The 19,037-nt window shown below is 40.3% G+C and overlaps 1 protein-coding gene across 3 annotated transcripts; it reads right to left on the reverse strand.

The window, feature by feature from the left end:
• Positions 1-3,062: 3,062 nt before the first annotated feature.
• On the reverse strand, positions 3,063-9,200 carry MMAA (metabolism of cobalamin associated A). Of its 3 annotated transcripts, none has more exons than XM_031066513.1 (7): positions 9,118-9,200; positions 8,048-8,520; positions 6,898-7,020; positions 5,602-5,772; positions 5,215-5,300; positions 4,708-4,857; positions 3,063-3,420 (listed from the first exon to the last, which is right to left on the reverse strand). In XM_031066513.1, exons 2-7 carry the CDS (start codon positions 8,463-8,465, stop codon positions 3,133-3,135), a joined length of 1,236 nt encoding a protein of 411 aa, XP_030922373.1. In that variant the 5' UTR covers positions 8,466-8,520; positions 9,118-9,200; the 3' UTR covers positions 3,063-3,132. The 3 variants fall into 3 exon arrangements, with proteins under 3 accessions (XP_030922373.1, XP_030922372.1, XP_005418159.2); XM_031066512.1 differs by lacking the exon at positions 9,118-9,200 and adding an exon at positions 8,814-9,105; XM_005418102.2 differs by lacking the exon at positions 9,118-9,200 and having other exon boundaries at positions 8,048-9,105.
• Between the last annotated feature and the right edge of the window lie 9,837 nt (positions 9,201-19,037).

Consider the following 19,037-nt stretch of genomic DNA (forward strand, 5'->3'; position numbering starts at 1 on the left):
AGCATGAACTTGCTAAGAGCATTTTTTCAACCTTAAGTAACGTGGCTGTAAATATACGTGGGGCTCAGAGTAAAGACTATTGAACTGTGACCCTTACACTCTCTGACCTGTTTCAGAGTCCTGGGTAAATCACTTGATCTCACCACACTTGTTTTTGCCAGCTGTGAAACACCAGCAATGTCTATTACACAGGGACCTGGGGAAAAGTTTCACACTTACAGACAAATGCAAGACTTTGTAGAAAATGACTTTGTGTATCTAAACAGTTTATTCCTTACCTCCCTAACTCATTTGTCTACCAGTTTGTCATGCCTCCAGCTACAAACCTCCTCTTGCTATTGGCTTCTCATGAAGTTATATTATTTTCCCATACTATTCTGCAATAGCTGTGGGTTTAAGCGTTAACATGAGAGCAGCTTGACAACTCCAGAAACTAAGAATATGTCAACATCCTACTCAACAGATTTGTTTACTATCTTTTTTCAGAAACCTGTTTACTTGAATAACAATATTTTAATGCATTTTAGCCAAGTTAATCCCACAGAGCTAAAAATTATGAGCTGGAAACATTCTTCCCTATCTTGGGACATAGTGGATTGTTTATGGAGTTGTAGCTGACCAGCTGAAGCTCTGCAGTCCTTCTGAAGACAATTAATCTGCTCAGCCCACAAGAACATGAACAAAACTGCACAATAAACTGAGCAGCAGCTGACTCCAAAACACATCACAGCAAAATTTTACAGGCTGTAAAACAAACTATTTCATTACCACATGGAAGGGTCAGTTCATAGTTTGCACAGGACAGCTTTTCAGTTTGGTAGGGGAATCACTGAAAAACAAAACAGGGACCCTCATTTACTGTTCCATTTCCAGGCTCCTTTCAATATAAGGATATTTCTCCATCTACTGAAGCATGAGGCATAATTGAACACATAAAGAAGGCAAATCAGATTTTCATCTAATGCTCTGCTTTAAAAGGAAAATGCAGTTTGAAGAACCTGCTTAAGCCATTGTACTTCTGCTAAGAGTTCATTTGTAAATTAACAATATTATAAAAGAAGCAACAAAATGAGAAAATAATGATAGCCCATGGCTTGAGTGGATCAGTAGATCTGCATCCAGAAAATAAATACTGGAGAGGCTGTAAAACATATTCTGCTTGAGCAGGTGTCATTTAAACAAAGCTGCAGGTTCTGGTTTACTTGCTTGGTAGCTCATGTATGACAGACAAGGAAAACAGCAGTCCTGACAGAAGCAATGACCATAATAAGGGTTTGATCTAACAGATAAACACAAATGAGGTCACCTCAAAAACTGCCACCTGAAACAAAGGGACTATCAAAAAATTGAGAACTCACTGGTTAAAATGCTGCTGCTCTCATTAACTCGTTCCCCACCTATCATTTCTTCTACCAGGTATCATAAAATACAGTCAAGTATTTCAAGCTGAAAGGACTCAAAGGATACAAGAAGTTGCTTTTGGGTCAGGGCACTCTCTGTCATATTCAATAGAGGCTGTTTAAATAAAAAAGAAACTGCAAGCACTGCATTTCTCTCACAATTCAGCATGGTCATAACCAAGTCACTGTGCTTCTGCCACTCCATACATTCCTTCAGCTGCCTCTTTGTAACTGTTTGCAACAATCCCAAACTAGTGATCAAGAAACAGGAGTAAGAGGTCAGAAGTTCTGATAATTTAGGTGATGGAAACCACTACCACCAGCTACCCCTGTGCAAACTTTCTTACCAAAGAAATGCCCCAGCTATATGGCCCCCAAAACACCACAATGCCCTTCCTTAGTGTTTCACTGCAAACAGTGCCAAGCAGGCAAAAGTTGGGATCACCATGTAACAACTGGGACAAGAGGAATGAAGAGGAAAAAATATTTTGAGGGGAAAAAAAAACCCCTGAACAAAACCAAACACCATGAAGGCAAAAAGAGGATTTAAGTAACCCAATTCACTGCCATACTGGAATTGGGTTGCCAGAAGCCAAACAGGTGATATTGAGCTAAAGTTACCATACCTTTTATGTACATATCCAGAAAATCAAAACTGTGGAAATTATCACTTCCAATACATGTCCTTAAAAATTAATTTATCTAAGTACCAACAGGCTCACAAACTCTCATGTTTTACTGTCAGATCTCCAAAAATCAGCTCTTTTTACATTTAGTGGGTACCAGACGAGCTCTGCCTTCTAGATCATGGATCAGGAAAATGTTTCCTCCAGATTTTTCTCAAGGGAAAATAGAAAATAAAAGTGCTTTTGGTTGGAAGCAGTCCTGTCTTCTGCAAGAGATAAAGAAAAATACCAAACATGACTGGCCATTTTGTTTGAATCCAAAAAATGTAAGTCAGATCAGAAAACCACAAAACATTATTTTTAGAGACAAATTATTCTAGTATAAAGACATTTGCTATTAAAACATCATGGGTAACATTTGTCCAATCTGATGTCTGCATGTAAAAAAAAGTCTAACTACATTCTGCTTTTTAATAAAACATCTATTTTGAAACCAGGATGGTTAAAATTCCCTTCTCCTACTGTACAGTGTGTAATAACTAACTACAACTTCCAAAGAGGGACCAAACACCACTATGTTCTATTTATATGCATACAATTTATTTAAAACTAAGGCTGTGGGGTCTGGTGCTGTCAGGCAGTGCAATGTTCTTGCTGTCACTCAAGGTGAGGAAAGAAAATGCAATCCATTCTGGCAACAGCTGCTGCTATATCAGAATGGAAAGCTGCAGTGTCAACTGCTCTGAGATGACCCCACAAGCAGAATCCAACCCTGCACCACCACAAACCTCGCTCTCCTGCCCTCCCCAAACCCAATCATTTTACATGGGCATCCAGTTTTTATCAACAGATCTAAGGCATGTAGAAATAGAAGATCTGGAAGTTTATTTTTTTCCAATAGTGTGTAGTAGTCTCTTAGTGAGTATTTAGATTTGTCACGATCACTGCATATACAGAATCCACCAGAATTCTTCTGCAGAGTACTGGATAGGTTTTCTATTCATTTCCGCTGCAGCAAAACATCAGAATCCACACATAGAAAAGATGCATTTAATGTTCACATGTTTTACATAAAGCACTCATCAAGAGCAGAGTACAAACAATGCCTAGAGACCATCTTTGAATGCCTTCAGCAGCATGTCTGCTGCCAGCCCAGGAGACAAGACCCCTGTAAGAACCTTTTCCTCCAGAAGGGGGATCTTATCCTTGACGGCCAGGTGAGTGCGGAAGTGCTGCAGCATGTTCTCCTGGATGAGGTTCCACATCCACACCTTCTGCTGCCGGCGCCGCTTGGCCAGCAGCTCGCCGCTGCTGAGCATGAGGTCGCGGAACTCGGCCATTTTATCCCACATCTCCGAGATGCCCTCGCCGGTCTTGGCGGAGATGCGCATCACCTGCGGGGTTCAGGGAATGGCCAAAGCCAAGTTACCTGCTGGCCTCCAGGCTGCCAGGACTGCACCAGGCAGATTGCATGGAAATCAAGAAATGTCTGAGGGAAGCTTCCTTCAGTACGTGCTTCACGAATCCCTAAGCATTTCTGTGCCTTCCCCCCTAACCCCCACAAAAATCTGGGATTCTACTAACTAGAAGTAGATCCTGAGATCCATACTATTTGGGATATTTGTCCAGCTGCTTGTTCTGATAATCATTTTTAGTAAGTCCTTCAGCTAAGAGGCACATTATTGCTCTTTTACTTAAATGTAGAGTTAAGTGCATATTCTGGTAGCTATTCTTTTGCACTTAAAATATGCCAGAAACAAGGTATTTTAATTTTTTTTTTTAATCTTTGCTTTCCAGACCAGGATTTAATTTTGCCAATAATACTTCAGAAATCCAGCACAATCTTTCAAATTGAACAGCCTGGGTTGTTTGTTTTTTTTTAAAAAAGCTTCTCCCCTTTTCCATACTTAGAAAAGAAAGGCTAATCCTCAGGCAGCCCAGCTGATTTAAACTCAGCTTAATGGGTCAATTTCAACACCAGGGTAGAACAAACCTCCTTTACAGATAGTTTATTTATAAAGGCAGTGAGAGTGTTTGTGCTTATTCCATATACACACATTAAAAACTAGTACTGAATCTTCTTAAAAATCCACCAAAAACCCTTTAGTAGATAAAATACAGCATTAAAACTGAAGACCTACAGGATAAGAATTCCCATTATCTAGCCATTTTTATTATGTGAGAAACTAAAAAAAAATTAAAACCATAAAGAAAACACACGAAGTAGTGAAAGAGCAAAGATAATCACAAGCTTCAGAGTTATAAGAGAGGGAGAAGTAGATTAAGGGACATTTTTAGGTATGCACAGTTTACAAAAAAGCAAACAAAGTTTGCACCACTCCTGATGTCAGTAATAGCTCTGCTAGTGCAGAGATTGCAGCTCAGGGCAGAAATCCTAGGGAGGAGGACTGGTTTTGCAGTGTTTCATGTGGCATACCTCCAGATCAGAGGTGACAGCAGCAATTCCCTCTCCAGCACACTGAGACTGATCAACCAACTGCAATTTTTAAAAAGAGCCCAAGGGACACTAGGACAGCTGGGTGAGAAGATACCAATCTTAACTCATTCAGCACATTTTCTGGGGCGAAAAAATACAAAAAACCCCCAAAGACATCTCCAAAACCCAAACAAAACCAAACCAGGCCCAAAGAGCCCCACAAAACACAGGGAAGTCCACAAACCTTTGGCCTCCAAACCTTGGAACGCTTGCGAAGCAGCTTCATGGCACTGACATACTCAGCCTGGATCCTCCGGGCAGGCACAACCAAATCACCATCAGCCTTGTTGATAGCAACCAGGTCTGCCATCTCAATGATGCCCCGCTTGATGCCCTAAATGCAGCAGGGACAGAAATCAGGAGTACCCAGAGGGGCTGTGACATGCTGATTCAGCACAAAAAGCAGGTCAAAATGATTTGGTAGCTTCTGGTTTTCTCCCCAAAAATATATTTAACTAGTAAACATGTCAAAGTTAAGCTACGGAGCATCAAAATTTTACATCCTAATACTTTTAAAATCAAAAAGGGAGCTTAATTGTGCAGTAAGTGGATGACACTGAAAATACTTAATAATAACAGTATAATGGACAAAACACTATTGATAGGGAGTTTCTGCACAGATACTACATGCTGAATTTTAGTTTCTCTTTCTAGTCCCAGGTAGTAACCAATAAGAGAAACTGAAAAATACCTGTAATTCATCTCCACCCGCAGGTGGTAGCAGTAATATAAACATATCAACCATATCAGCCACAGCAAATTCTGACTGGCCCACACCTAAAAAATTAAATTCAGAATTTACCATTTACTACAAACTTTCAGTCACATTAATAACAGTAATTGTGACAGATCCCAGCACTGCCCCATGAACAAATCCCACTAACAAAACAAAGAGAACAGAAAACACAAGTTTAGTAAAAGCCACACAGGACTAGAAAACAAGACAGAATGAGCATTTGTGTTCAACCAGTGACCATGTACGAAAACATGGGCAAAATCAAGGCAGGGATATGCAATTATTAGCACAGCTTATTTTCATGTCACAACAGGACAATCAAAGCAAACCCTAAGCACATACCTACTGTTTCCACGAGAACAACATCATAGCCTCCTCCTTCACAGAGCAGAATGGCTTCATTTGTGGTCCTTGTCACACCTCCCAGTGTCCCACTGGTTGGAGATGGTCTGATGTATGCATTCATGTCTCTTGACAGCTCAGTCATCCGTGTTTTATCACCCAGTAGGGAACCTTAATGTTAAATAATTTCAGAAGTGCAATACAGACAAACTGCCCCTTCTCCCTCCTCCCACCAATAAATGAGTGAGGAAAGACAGATCTCTCATACAAAGTCAGTCAAATAAGAATATCCTAGTTATAGCTGCTCAACACTTAGCTGAGGACTAGGAAGCTACTGTCTAGTTCTTCTACTTCTCAGAAGCTGGAAAGGCCTGACAGGCAGACCTTACTGCTACCAAACATGAAGAATTTGTGCTAGGTCAGAATGAATTCTACAACTCCTGAATGTTTTTTATAAGCCCACACACATCAGGCCACACAGCTGATTCTTGTCTGCTCCTGGCCAAAGGGACAAATCTCTGCATCATGATTCTGACACATCTTGGTGCTGGATGTTTTGTTTTAAGAGAGCTGACACGTGTCCCTGCCTTCCTTCTACTCAAACAAACTGCAAATCACATTCAGCGAGATCTACACACTCAGTGCACACTCCAAAAGATGAGAGATGATCAATTCTTGCAACTGCTGCAGTCTTGCTGCCACATTTTGCTACTCTACTGATGCATCCTGAAGGCATGCATCAAAGAACACAGTCCATCTTAGCTCCATCTCATTGCAATGCTCTAGTTATTTCTTTACAAATAGTTACACACCTCTAACAGCACAGAAGCTGGAAAAATTAATGATGCTGCCTGGCAGCTGCTCCTTATGGAAAAATCAAAATTAAGATTGTATTATTTGTATCAGAGATACCAAGAATCAGGCATGCTCAGCTTGTAATTTCCCTACAATTTTTTATTGGAGAGTTACAGATCACAGCCTGTCATCAGTAATCCTGCACAACTTCAAAAAAATTCAAATTTAGAAAAATAAATTGTAAGGCAACATTTGAACACTGGAAAACAGGAAATCTGAAGGAACTACAACACTGATACATACTTTCCAATTTTGTTCCACATAGGAAAAAAATATGAAAACGTGATTTCTTTTACATTCTACTGGAAAAAAAAATGAAAATTTGATTTCTTTTACATTTTACTGTTATAGGCACCAAATTTTCTTCCACTTGGCTCAAAGAGATACTTCAGTAGTTGACAAGGTATTAGAAACTTGACTCAAACTTTAATTCACACTCACCACCACTTGTACTAGAGGAAGGGTCTACAGCCAACACAGACACTTTGTGGTTTCTTTCCGTAAGCATCTTCCCAAAGCATTCTATGAAGGTCGACTTTCCAGCACCAGGAGGACCAGACAACCCTAAATAATCACATTAGGAAGAAAAAAAATTTTGTTAGTCAAATAAATAATATATCTCATGAATACCATCAACATCCAGTTGATAACAATTCATACTTTAACACAGCATCACAACAAAAGCAAACAAAAGCTATGCCAAAACAAAATAGGAGACTGGCAACACAGCAGCACTTCACCACCCCTCATCCTATTGACACCAACATAACATTGGGTTTATCCACATCTATTTCTTCCCCTCCAAATAAAATTACTTGTACTGTATGACTTATCCTTCAGAACTTTCAAAATGTTATATATTAGAACTGGATTTTTCAGATTTACTACAAAAGAAACACTCCAAAAGGAAAAGCAAGCCTGTACCTTGAAGAGCTGTTCTTTCCAAAAAAAGAGGCCATTTATTTGCATGTCAAAGCTCACAAACTAAGATTAGCACCAAACTTCTCTCACTCCCATGTCCCAGTTCTTGTTCTTACTACCTTTGTACAGACAGGAGAGATGACAGCTGGGCATGACACGTTAGCAGTCCTTCTCTTTGTAAGGGAAAAATATTTTACAGCTTCCAGGAGACGCAGGTTCAAGTCTCCTTCAGCTGAAAATCAGGCTACTTAATAGAGGGTCGTAAAACAGGAAGGGGCATGTTTTTCCTTCTGTAGACTAAAAAAGGGATTCAGGAAGTGTCCAAAAAACACCTTTAGGAAAAGACCAGGTGTGCTCGAACACATCTTTCCCTAAGTGTGGATAACATCTGCATCAATCTGCAAACTAATGAATGTTTCACCTTATAATGGTTACACAACCGACCCTGAATAACACACTCCCAAGAAGCCATGATAATTTCTAAAGCATTTTCAAAAGCATTTTTCATCTCAAACTACAATTTCACTGGACAACAGAAGTAATCTAGATTGGTTACCAACCACAAAAAAATAGCAATCCAAGACTACAGACCACAAACAACAGTGATAATAAAAGGTGAGGACAGTAATTATATGTAACCAACTACTAGACAAGACATAAAACGACTAACCCACTCTAAAGGCAAGTGGCTTTCCTTGATTTAACTTTTCTTGTTCCCTGTGGTAGGATAATACCTTCTGAAGGAGCACCTGGGCTACTTTCTTCTTCCTACTCTGAGTTGACTCTATGAGTGTAATGGATTCGGCTAAGCAGGCTCTGTGGCCCTGGATTAGCCCCTGGTAAAGTCTGTCTATGAGTCTCTGCTCCCGGTCAGAAAGCTCCTCTGCTTGCAGCTCAGGGGCTGCCTGCTGGCACAGCTCTCTCCTCAAAGTGTTTGATGAACAAATCCATTTTGTGTGACAGCGATGTGCTGGCCCAGGAGACTCAAGGCCCAGGAAATCTGCTCGGGAAGTGAAGCCAAAGTTCATGAAGTAAGTTCTGGAGAAATAACAACGAGGGAATCTCAGCAGCAAACAGGGGATCTTCATCTTGTTATGAACGAAAAATACCAGAGTTGTCAGTTCACTTCTGTTTGCAGACACCCTAAAGAGAAGGAAAAACATTTTTACTTTCCTCACAGCACTTGTGAGGACTCAAATTAAGTTTATGTACACTCCTGATCATCAGCTTTGATTTTATCTGTACCCGCTGCCTTGAAAAAAATGACCATCCCCTTTTCCTGTCAAACAGACCCAATAAAAACACGCTGTAGAATCAAAAGCACAGCATCTCTTTATTATCATACTTCATAAATGAAAATATCAAAAAAGTGCTTTTAAATAAGCCTCTGAGAGCACACACAGCACACTACAAATCCAGGACCACTCAATCCTTACGCTTATGGAAATGGTGGTACATTCTAGTTTGACGGGCTATTTTTAGTACTGGTTTTAACAACTATTCGGGACGAGGGCGTACTGGCACTTATTTCCATCAGAAAGAGAAAAAAGGGGGGATGGAAGAGAGTTCAGACACAAGAACATTTAGAAATAAACAGGAGGAGCTGAAGCCTCCCCGAGGCGCCTGGGCGGCCCCAGCCCCGCTCCCGCTCCGCCGCCTCAGCCCGGGGCGGCCGCTGAGGGGAGGAGGGCATGGAAAAGCCGCCATTCCCGGCCGATCCCCGCCATTCCCGGCACCTACCGGAGCCGCCCCGCTCCGCCCCGGGAAGTGACGCCCTCAGGCTGAGCCGGAACCCGCTGCCCCGCAGGGAAAGGGCCGGGAGAGGAGGGTTCCGAAGGGCCAGGAGCTACCCCGCCATTGCTCGGGCCTCCCAGAGCGAGGGGTCAAGGCCTCAGGGCTCGGGTCTGGCCATTCCACGTGTACGCCAACTTCCATGGCCGTGGAGTCACAGTGTCCCTGCCCTGGCCTTACAGTGATGGATGTTGCAAATCATCTTTTCCCTCCTGATTTAGAGGTATCCGCTCTGAATCCGTGCATGGCGATTTGCTGGTCCTCCCCCTTCGTTTCATACACCAGGAAGGGAGAAGAAATGCTTAAATCCCCACATGTGCTTATTAAATCACGTTTATTTTCAGTCTTATTAAACCTCCTCTTCAAATTTAGTTTCCTGTCGTGGAATGTCGGATTATTGTGAGGCAGGGTTTGTTTTGCTTCCCTTTTTTTTTTTTTTTACTATTATTAATTCTCCAGTCATCTCACAACCCTTTTTCTGCCTGTCTTCTTGTTAAAGCACACAGATTTATTTCCAGTGAATGTAAACACAGAATCCAGTGGCTGAGCTGTTCCCAGTGCCTTGCACGGTCCTGCAAAGACTTTTTCACAGTGCCATCACACACATCACATCACACACAGTGAAAGCGACAGACTATTAAATAGCAGGAGTTTTGTTCTGAACTGCTGAATGCACAATTTAATCTCAGTGCTGTTATTCTGGTCCAGAAGATGATGATATACAGAGAACTGAACACTTCAGGGCTAAGAAAATACGCAATTTTGTGTGCCCATCAGCATGGGGTGAAATCACTGCAGAAAGAGACAACAAGTTCCATTTTGAAATAGCCTTGTAAGGTCTTTCTCTTTAACCAGGTCTTTATTCACCAGTTAGCCTGGATCACTATAATCTCTTCATTAACAAGCTTTCTAAGGCTCTCTGTTTCAAGTGCTGTACTTATACCTAGGTAGCACATCCCCACTACTATTTTAATAGCAGTAGAAACAACAAAAAAACCATTCTACTTCTGCTTAATTTATCCTTCAGTTTATGCCCCTTTGTGTTCTCCCAAATGGAATACTTTTGTCAGTAACCTTGATGAACAGGCATGGAAAACTGCATATTTCATCAGTGCTGAAGAGGAGAGGGGATTGCCCAGTTCTCTATGATAACCTTGTGGACCGGAATAATAGGAGTGAGATTGAAGTGTGCACTCAGCAGTTCAGAACAAAACTGCTGCTCTTTTATACAGCCCACCAGCTGTACTGCCAATCTGATATGGCCACAAACAGGCATGAATGTGCTGTAGAGTCATCTCCCTGCAAGAACTGTTTTCAAGACTTTGCTCACTGGGGAGGTCTGGAACTCCAAATTGCTCAAGTCATCCTCTTTTTTTATTCCCCTTTCCCCCCAACTCTGTTATTCGACAAGTTTGCTTTTCACCAGTCAGAGGCTACAGTCTCCAAATGCCAGATATGAGAGGAAGACTTCCTATTGCCTTGTCAGTTATATACACCCTTTCTTTCCATAGTCTTTCATATATCAGGGATTATATAGGTCTGCTAGAACTATGTGCACTTCTACGACTTCTGATTTCCTTTTACTATAACCTCATCCAAAATAGGCAAAATACACCCTTACAGGCTGGATCATATCTAGAGTCTTCTTAATCTACATCCTGCCATGCTATACAGTGTTCTTGTGTTTCTCCTATGGTCTTGTAATATATGCAACCAAAGAGGGAGGTTTTTGGTTGTTATTACACACAGCCCGATAAATTTTGGGCAGACTCACTGTATTTGTGCTTTCTAATCTCCAACATACAGATTTCTCTTGGCTTTTGTATTCTTTATCTATTCATTATTAATTTACTTAACATTGTTGCTCAGCTATTCAGGAGGGTAATTCAGTAGCTTTCTGCATCAGGCTCCATTTCTCCTTTTTCTTAAAAATTATCTTTCAAATTTGGGGTAGGGAAGTGTGTTTGTGGATTTGGGTTTTTTTTAATTTCAAATTTAACTCATATTCTGTGTTCTCTTTTCTTCTTTTCCCCAAGGGTGTCAGAAGAATAAAAATGCATCACCCCATAGTTATTCCATCAGTCTTCAAACTTCTCCAAGATTTAAGAAAATTATCTGGTTTAACCTCCTTGCTGCAACTTTATCCCAGTGTTAAAGAAAAGGGTACTGCTGGTAACTCATGAAATAGCAGTCTTCCTTCTGAGCCAATACTAAATCAAACACCCTGTAAAGTGTTATAAATATTGTGCCATGAGCTAAAGGTGCAGGGAGGCACAGAGAATAGTACTAACAGTAGAACATGCCAAATTCAACCATGCAAATTTACATTCCGTCTAACTGGCTTCCCCTTGCAGTTTTATTTGGATTAACTCCTTCTTTCTTTCTTTCCCTGGCAACACTGATTTCCTTGCTCTGTTCACCTCCTCTTTAAGAAAATCCAAAGTAATCTTTGTGCACATAATTAATACAGTGATATTTAATATCATCATAGACAGTTCCCTACAGCAATACACTGTAAAGGCCAGTACAAAACCACAGTCCCTGCCATGGTAGAAACTGAAACTACAGTGGTGTCCAAATGACCATTTGCCCTTTATTGCAGAAGGCACCCTCAATTCATTTCAGTTAACACAGAAGCAGAGAAGTTTGATCCAACCACCTCTTTACAGCAAAACACAAAGCAAGGTAACTGCTGATTACAGCCTTCCTTTCAAGAAGAAAGGCTAAGTTTTTCAAGGACAGTCTTAGCACTCTAGACAAAATATACCTCCTGCCTTATCTTAGAAGATAATTGGACACCTGAAATGAAATAACTAGAAAGCATATTCATAGCTGAAAGTTTGCCTGTTGAAATGCAACTTGAGCCCAGGCCTCAGATCTGCAGTTACAAGATTTCCTCAGGCAAGAAAATACCAGAAAAAAAGGCCAAAAGCTCTGCAACTGCTACTCCAACAGGTGTTTGCTGACTGTGAGCATCCCAAGGTTTTTCTACAAAGGCCAGGACAGAGCAGCAGGACAGCTGCCTGGCTAGGTGTGGAGAAAACAGCCTTTCCACAGCTTCCCAGGACCAGCCGTCTACACAGGAGGACAACTCCACGGCTGAGCAGATTCTCTGTACCTGTGCTGGTGAGGAACCACAAGGCTGTCAGGGCTGCTGGAGCTTGAAAGCCTGGAAAAGGAAATTTGCTCTTTGAGCTTTGGCTGAGATCGACAAGAGAGCATCTGAAGAAAGCAGAAAGAAAAATTATCTTAAATAATTATGGTTTGTATTTGTGTACATTTTTATAAACAAGGCAGCTGAAGTTTCTTCACAAAACCTTAGAGCAGTGACTTTGGTGTTTCCTTGTTGGTATGAACTGAGCAGTGATTGCACATTAGTGAGAAATGACATCACCCATTACAGGAAAATTTTCTACTGCTTATGCACAAGTTTTTTAGTTGTTAATGATGCACTGCCTGATGTGAAATGATTTTTAAAGGGGACAGATAAAACCATCTTTTCTGTAAAAAAGGAAAGAAATTTACTATATAGGCAAAACCCCCAAACATTATTCCTATACTACTACTGGTTGTAAAAGCCATTTAAATAATGTTCTCCAAGACCAGTTCATTGTTAAAATTATAAACCTGGAAGAGAAAGTCACTTGCCAGTAAAATAATGTTTCTTTTTCTTTCAATTAAAAAAGTATTTAAAAACTTGGCTTAAAGAGTATGTTTTTCTCCATGGCCACCAATGACTCATGATATCAAAATATTTCTCATGTAGTTCATTATTACACAGCTAAAAAGGAAATCATGAATTGCCTCTTCCTGTTTTTTTTTTTTTAAATACAGCAATGAAACCATACTAAGCATATTTGTAAACATAAAAAATATAACACAATCTGACACCTGACTTTGCTGAGACACCCTCATTCCCAGACACTTTTTGCTTAAGGAAAGGCCTAATTGGTTGCAGTTTTTAAGTTCAGTAGTTGCCAAAAACTCAAGCTGGAAGTCTCTGTTGTGCTTGCTTACTCTCCAACATGCCCACAAAAGCAAGCCTTTGGTCTTACAATCCAAAATTGTGTGCAAGCTAAATGTCCCATTTTTCCAGGCAGCTGTAGCAGATGGGTGTGAAAAGGACAAAAAGGGAAGATTCTGCTAGGATTCAATGTTGTATGATCAACCCATCCAGAAACAGAGCACAGCAGCATTCTGAAAGGCTGACTGACTCAGAAAGGGCTTGCTAAAAAGCCTGTTGGATCATACTGTGTGCCATTGCTTTACACCACAAAGTAAACAAACACCTTCATGTAAGTACCCCCTACATTTACAAAGCTTAGCCTAATGATACAAAATATTGTACCACAGAATTCAGGTGAAAGAAGAATCCTTAAATAAGACAAAAAGGGAAGCAAGAAACTCTGATGTCCAAGCAACAAACACCACTGCAGTCATAACTGGTGCAGTTGCATGGGGAAAATTAGCATGGAGCATATGGAAAATAGTCAAATATTTGTTTTGAGGACCAGCTAATAGAGGTCCAGTAGGGAAATTTGGAATCTTTTTGTTCAGAAGTTGGTATTTTCATCTAATTGCTTTGCCAACCAGGTCCATGTTTAGAAAAGAATTCTACATTCAAGCAGCAACGCCATCTCAATATATCATTATATTATGCTGCAAGAATCAAAGATGAACACCTGCACTTCCCCGCCACTGGAAGTTAGCCATTCATTTGTTCTCTGAAAATTTATGTTTATCTTTAGTGCAGAGAGTAGAACTGAGAAATAATTCCTGCGACTCTCGCCATGAGGCTTCCCTTACCCCTTCTGGCCAGAAGGGGAAGCTAGCGCTATGCGGCTGAGTCCCACAGCCCGTATGGACTCTGAACACACGGGAATTCAGGTCACCATCACCATCGAAAATCTGCCCTGTTTGGCCACGGCAGAGTTTAACTACCTGAGGAACTTAAATATACTGAACATTTATTGAGAGTGCATCCTTCAGAGTGTAAAATACAAAAGGCTCTCTGCAAGCATGTGTTCCATCTCAGTTTGGAAAATTACTCACAGAACACCAGAAGCAAGTGGCTGTAACCCTGTTTAGGAGCCCCTTACAGCGAGTTTCTGACTTCCCAGCAGGATTTTGCTGCTGCCCTATCTCTGGTCACTGCAGCAAGTCATGAATCTCTGGGTAACATAAGGCTTGCATAGGAATGTCATCTTATTTCCCCACCTAAACCAGAAACAAAATACAAGGCATACATTTTAACCAGAATTCTGCTACTGTGTTAAGACACCTGCTCAGAGTATCAGTGTGGGAAACAAACAGAAAACTTTATCGGACACATATGGATGTTGCCTTGTTGCATTAATATTAAAGGTTTTTTATTGTTTAGAATGAAGACAAGAAATCTGCAGTGCTCACAGCTCAGATGGCTTGTGATTATCAGCATCCTTCGTCCTTTTCAGAGCAGATTCAACTGAATTTTAGTATGGAAGGGGATAGACTGAGGGGTTGTTTTTTTTTTTCCGATCAGCTATTCCGTTTCAGTTTCTCAGCATTGAAAACTCAGCTGTTTATTTGACTTAAGCTAATCTATCAGACATGTTAGATGGCTCTTTCCACAGGGCTGCAGAAAGAAACAGCAGCAGTGAGATGCCAAAAACTGCAAGTAGGTCTGTCCAAAATTTCTAGTTTTGTATCTATCTGCATGTCTCTAGTCTGGCCTAGACTCAGGCTTTCTGCCATTTCTGGAAAGAAACTTCCAGGAATACTTCACTTCTAGGAACTTCCAGGAATGCTCTCCCTTGCTTAGCTAGAGGCAGACTATTCAAATTGTCAGTGGATGAAACATTAAAAAAATGGACATGGGAAGTCTTGACTACAAGTCTGGGTTACACACACACACACAGACACACAAACACCATCCCTTGTCCCTGTTAGCCATTTATTCCAAGAGAACATATCCCTGGTGCTACCTTCTTCTCATGAAGCAAGACAGATACTAAAACAAATGCTGAGTATGTCAATGAGCGTGCAGTCACCAATAGTGGAGGTGTGACAAAAGGCCTTACAAGCCCATTAGTTTTTAAAAATAATCTAAAAGGATGGATTAAGCAAAAAATTGATAGTGTTGATTTAAAAGTATTCTAGGAGGCCTCCTATGTTGCAGTCTCTCCCCATCACCATCCCTCTCTGCTGCTAACTTCTTGTATGGACTTATTCTAAAAAAGACAGAATAAGTGGAGACTGAAAGGATTAAAACAGCAGTTACTTGCAAAATTAGATGTTTCTTGAAGGGAAGGGATATGGATTTTGTCTTCTTATATTTTATACTGAACACTGAAGAAGCTATAAAGAATTTTCTGCTAACATCAAAAAATGCAAGAAAATTACAGCTCAAGTCAGAGCTCTCAGCTCTTACTCCATGTTTCAGAATCACATGTCAATGACATTTCACCTTCCCAGTGCTCCTGTTCTAGTGAAGGAAAAGTATGCAGTCATTCAAATCCATACTTCCTTTAGCTGGTGCTCTGGAAAAACATTTCATATTTTCAAGTGTCATGATCTACCCATCTAGTTGTGGGAAGCATAAAAATTCTGATATCATCACCTTAGAGTGCATCCATTCTTGTAACTAAGTCTATGAAAAGAATAAAGGTGGCATCAACAATCTGTTTTAATAACAGTGTTTGTATCATTTCCAATTACACGAGTAACACTTCTCCAAAGTCATTAGTGCCCTGCCATTATAGCTGTCACTGCTTCTTCAGTCTTGCTGCTCTGAGAGCAAAGACTCTGTGGGTTCCTGTTAGGAATATTGATAAGCTTCAGGGAAAGCTCTTTCCCAGATGGTCTTGTATGAGGCATTCATACTCCAGCATTCCCAATGATGGCTAAATGCTCATATAGAACACACTCCTGAGCAGAAAGTGAGGTTTGTTACTAGGATGGCTGTGCAAATCAATGCATTTTTTAGCTGCAACTCATCCTTAACTACACAGGCATATGGAACAAGGAGAAGAGAGGGAAAATAGTTTCGCCAGCTTTATATTAAATCACTATGTCTCAGTAGGTAGGAAAATATATTTGGGTGAGAAAGGCATCCTCAATATCTCTGATAGAATTCAGCTCTTCAAAGTTCAGAGCAAGCCCTAAACACAGCACACAGCAGGAAAGCATCAAGAAGACCTTTGCTATGCCTAGTATGCATTTTTCTAACCTGCCATTGACAATCTCCAATGACCAACTCTCCAAAACCTATCCAAATAACTTCTTAGTGTTTAATATCTTAACTGACACAAATCTCTTCTCCCTGCCCCTAGTATTAGACTCAATTTTATTCTGTGCCGTTTAAGACTGCTATTTCTTGTCCTATTCTCTGCAAAGCAGAGAAAAGGAATTTAACTCTTCTTCTCCAGAGTAGCTACCTACACATGCTTCAAAACCTCCAGGTTTGACCCTTTCAGTTAATTTTAAAGCACATTTTATTTACCATGATGTTTTAGAACAAAACTTAGCGAGCAGGCAGTTTCCTCGCTTGATTCTGCCACCATGCACACAAACACTCCTGCATTAGTTACTGATGACTGCAGTGTCTCAGAGGCTCCGACAGCAGGGCAGCAAGTAATTCAGCAAAGGTTACTTCTGCAAACCCTTTGGTCAGCTTTTCTGGAAGAAGACTACAAATACCTAATGCTAGTTATCTAACCACATACTTTCTTAATGAATGCATTCTAAATAACAAAGACCACATTTTAAAGTCTGACCTGTAAAAGAAAACTCTTTTTGTTCCTTGTGATCTAAGAAAAAGATGACAGCACATCCATTTTTTTCCATTGAAATAAGACAAAATTAAAAAAAAACCCACCCAACTTTTGCCTCCTCACTTTAAGGCAATTTTTTAAAACAGTAACTCTCAGATGCTTCTTGGATAAATGTTTTAACTCTTATTTAAGAAAGAACAGTAAATACTTCGCAAACAAGCAAACAACAGTTTTAAGAGTTTTAGTGTTAAAAGGTATCAGAGAAATAGTCAAATAAAGAAGGGGCAAGAACAAAAATAATAGCTTAATCTAAGGGGGTAATTTTTGTTAATTAGTTTAACTAATCTTTTCTGAGCACTAATCTGGACATTCCACATGATCAATTTCCAGGAGATATAAAATTTAAAAATTTTAGCTCAATTATGTAAGAGTCCTGAGATTAGGCCAACTTTTTCATAGAATCATTGCTCATTCTCACAAGAGCCTTATGAAAGCATCATGAAATGAAGAATGTCTCAGGATTCCCAGGAAAACATGATGGAAACCTGCTGTATTTCTGGAGGAGCGACAATCACTAAAGGCAAGTGCAAAAGACAAAATAAAATACACAGACAATACACAGCTATAAAGCAAACCCATTTTGTAGAAAAGCAAATTTTAACCAAATAGTAGAAGAAACATTCTAACTACAAAAGTGATTAATATGTGGAACGGGGTATGTAGGGAAGCTGCAAAATGCCTTCTAAATTAAACTTTAGTCCTACACAAAGCCCTTGTGATCATCCCATACACCACTGAAAGGATGCATGATGCAGCCAGCCCCTCATCTGACCAGCATTTACTGCACTTCTGCATGTGCAGAACAGGTACAAGGCTCAAATACACTTCCAATGCAGCATTCCTGAAAGAATTTCTCACATATCTTTATGCACCCAAAGTGATGTTTTAGTTTTTCAAAGTTATTTTCCCTCCCCTCACAGCCCTCCGGCTTTTAGATTGATCCTTTCAGAGGCTGAAATTCATAATTCATCTGAAGAACACAGCATCTGTTCCATTGTGAGATCTCTCCCTGTGGCTGGGTCAGCTTTAGCCAGAGGGAAACCACATGGAGCAAGCCCCTCCAGATTTTTCCCTTTCCTCCCATAAAACTACAGAAGAATAATTCATTTCAGGGAGGTGGAAGGGAAGAAAGTGAAGCAGATCCCTGTACTCCCCCTCTGTAGGTATGAGGACTTAAATTTCTCACCTGTTTTCATCCAGCTTTCCAGAAAAACAAAACACAAAAACCCAACCAAAACTATTCCTTAAAAGCAGGAATATTATCTTACAGGATGTGCCTTCTCTAAAAAAGGGATATTCAAATTATTTACAATTCTTTAATTTGTACTTTAGTAACAAACCTGCAATACCAGGTTAATCATCTCAGAATTGTTAGTCTAGAAGCTACATTTCTAAAAAAAACCACAAAAAATAAACAGTTTACTTCAAAAATGCCCAACAACAGAAATTAAAATACCCCCCACACAACTGCTTGCTTTTCCAGGTATACACTACGTATCTTCTCATGGTATCACATGAACTCATACTCTACTTTTTTCCATAACCAGCCCTTTTACTGTGCTCTCCAAACTTCTGTAAGCACGGAGGAAGAAAGGGTGTGGAAGGAGGGGGCAGGCTACAAGTACTGAGAGGTAGGAACTTCACAAGGAGCTTCTGCTTCTGCATTTGGAAAACTAAAACCAGACACAGGATATAATCCATAGCCCATAAATTTGAAAAGATGGAAATTAAGAGTGCCTAATTATTACATATGCCCTAGGAGGATATCATCAGTCTATTGTTACATTCCATGGTGTTCGTTTGGAGGAAATGAGGCCAGCTTTCACAGACATACTAGCCAGTGCTTAGAAGTACACTGCATTCCACCTCTGACAACTGCATATTTAAATTGCTACCTCGCTGGTTTTTACTGCTTACTGTCATCAGAAACTTCAGATGACCAGAGAAACCTCAACCCTACTTCCAGTGGTGCAGGTCCAGCCTTGTTCCTGTGCAAACACCAGAACCTTCACATGTGCAGCCTTTCACCCACAAGTGCTGCAGATAGAACATTTGTGT

Source organism: Geospiza fortis, unplaced genomic scaffold (genome assembly GCF_000277835.1).
Source record: "Geospiza fortis unplaced genomic scaffold, GeoFor_1.0 scaffold11, whole genome shotgun sequence".
Taxonomy (NCBI): Eukaryota; Metazoa; Chordata; class Aves; order Passeriformes; family Thraupidae; genus Geospiza; species Geospiza fortis.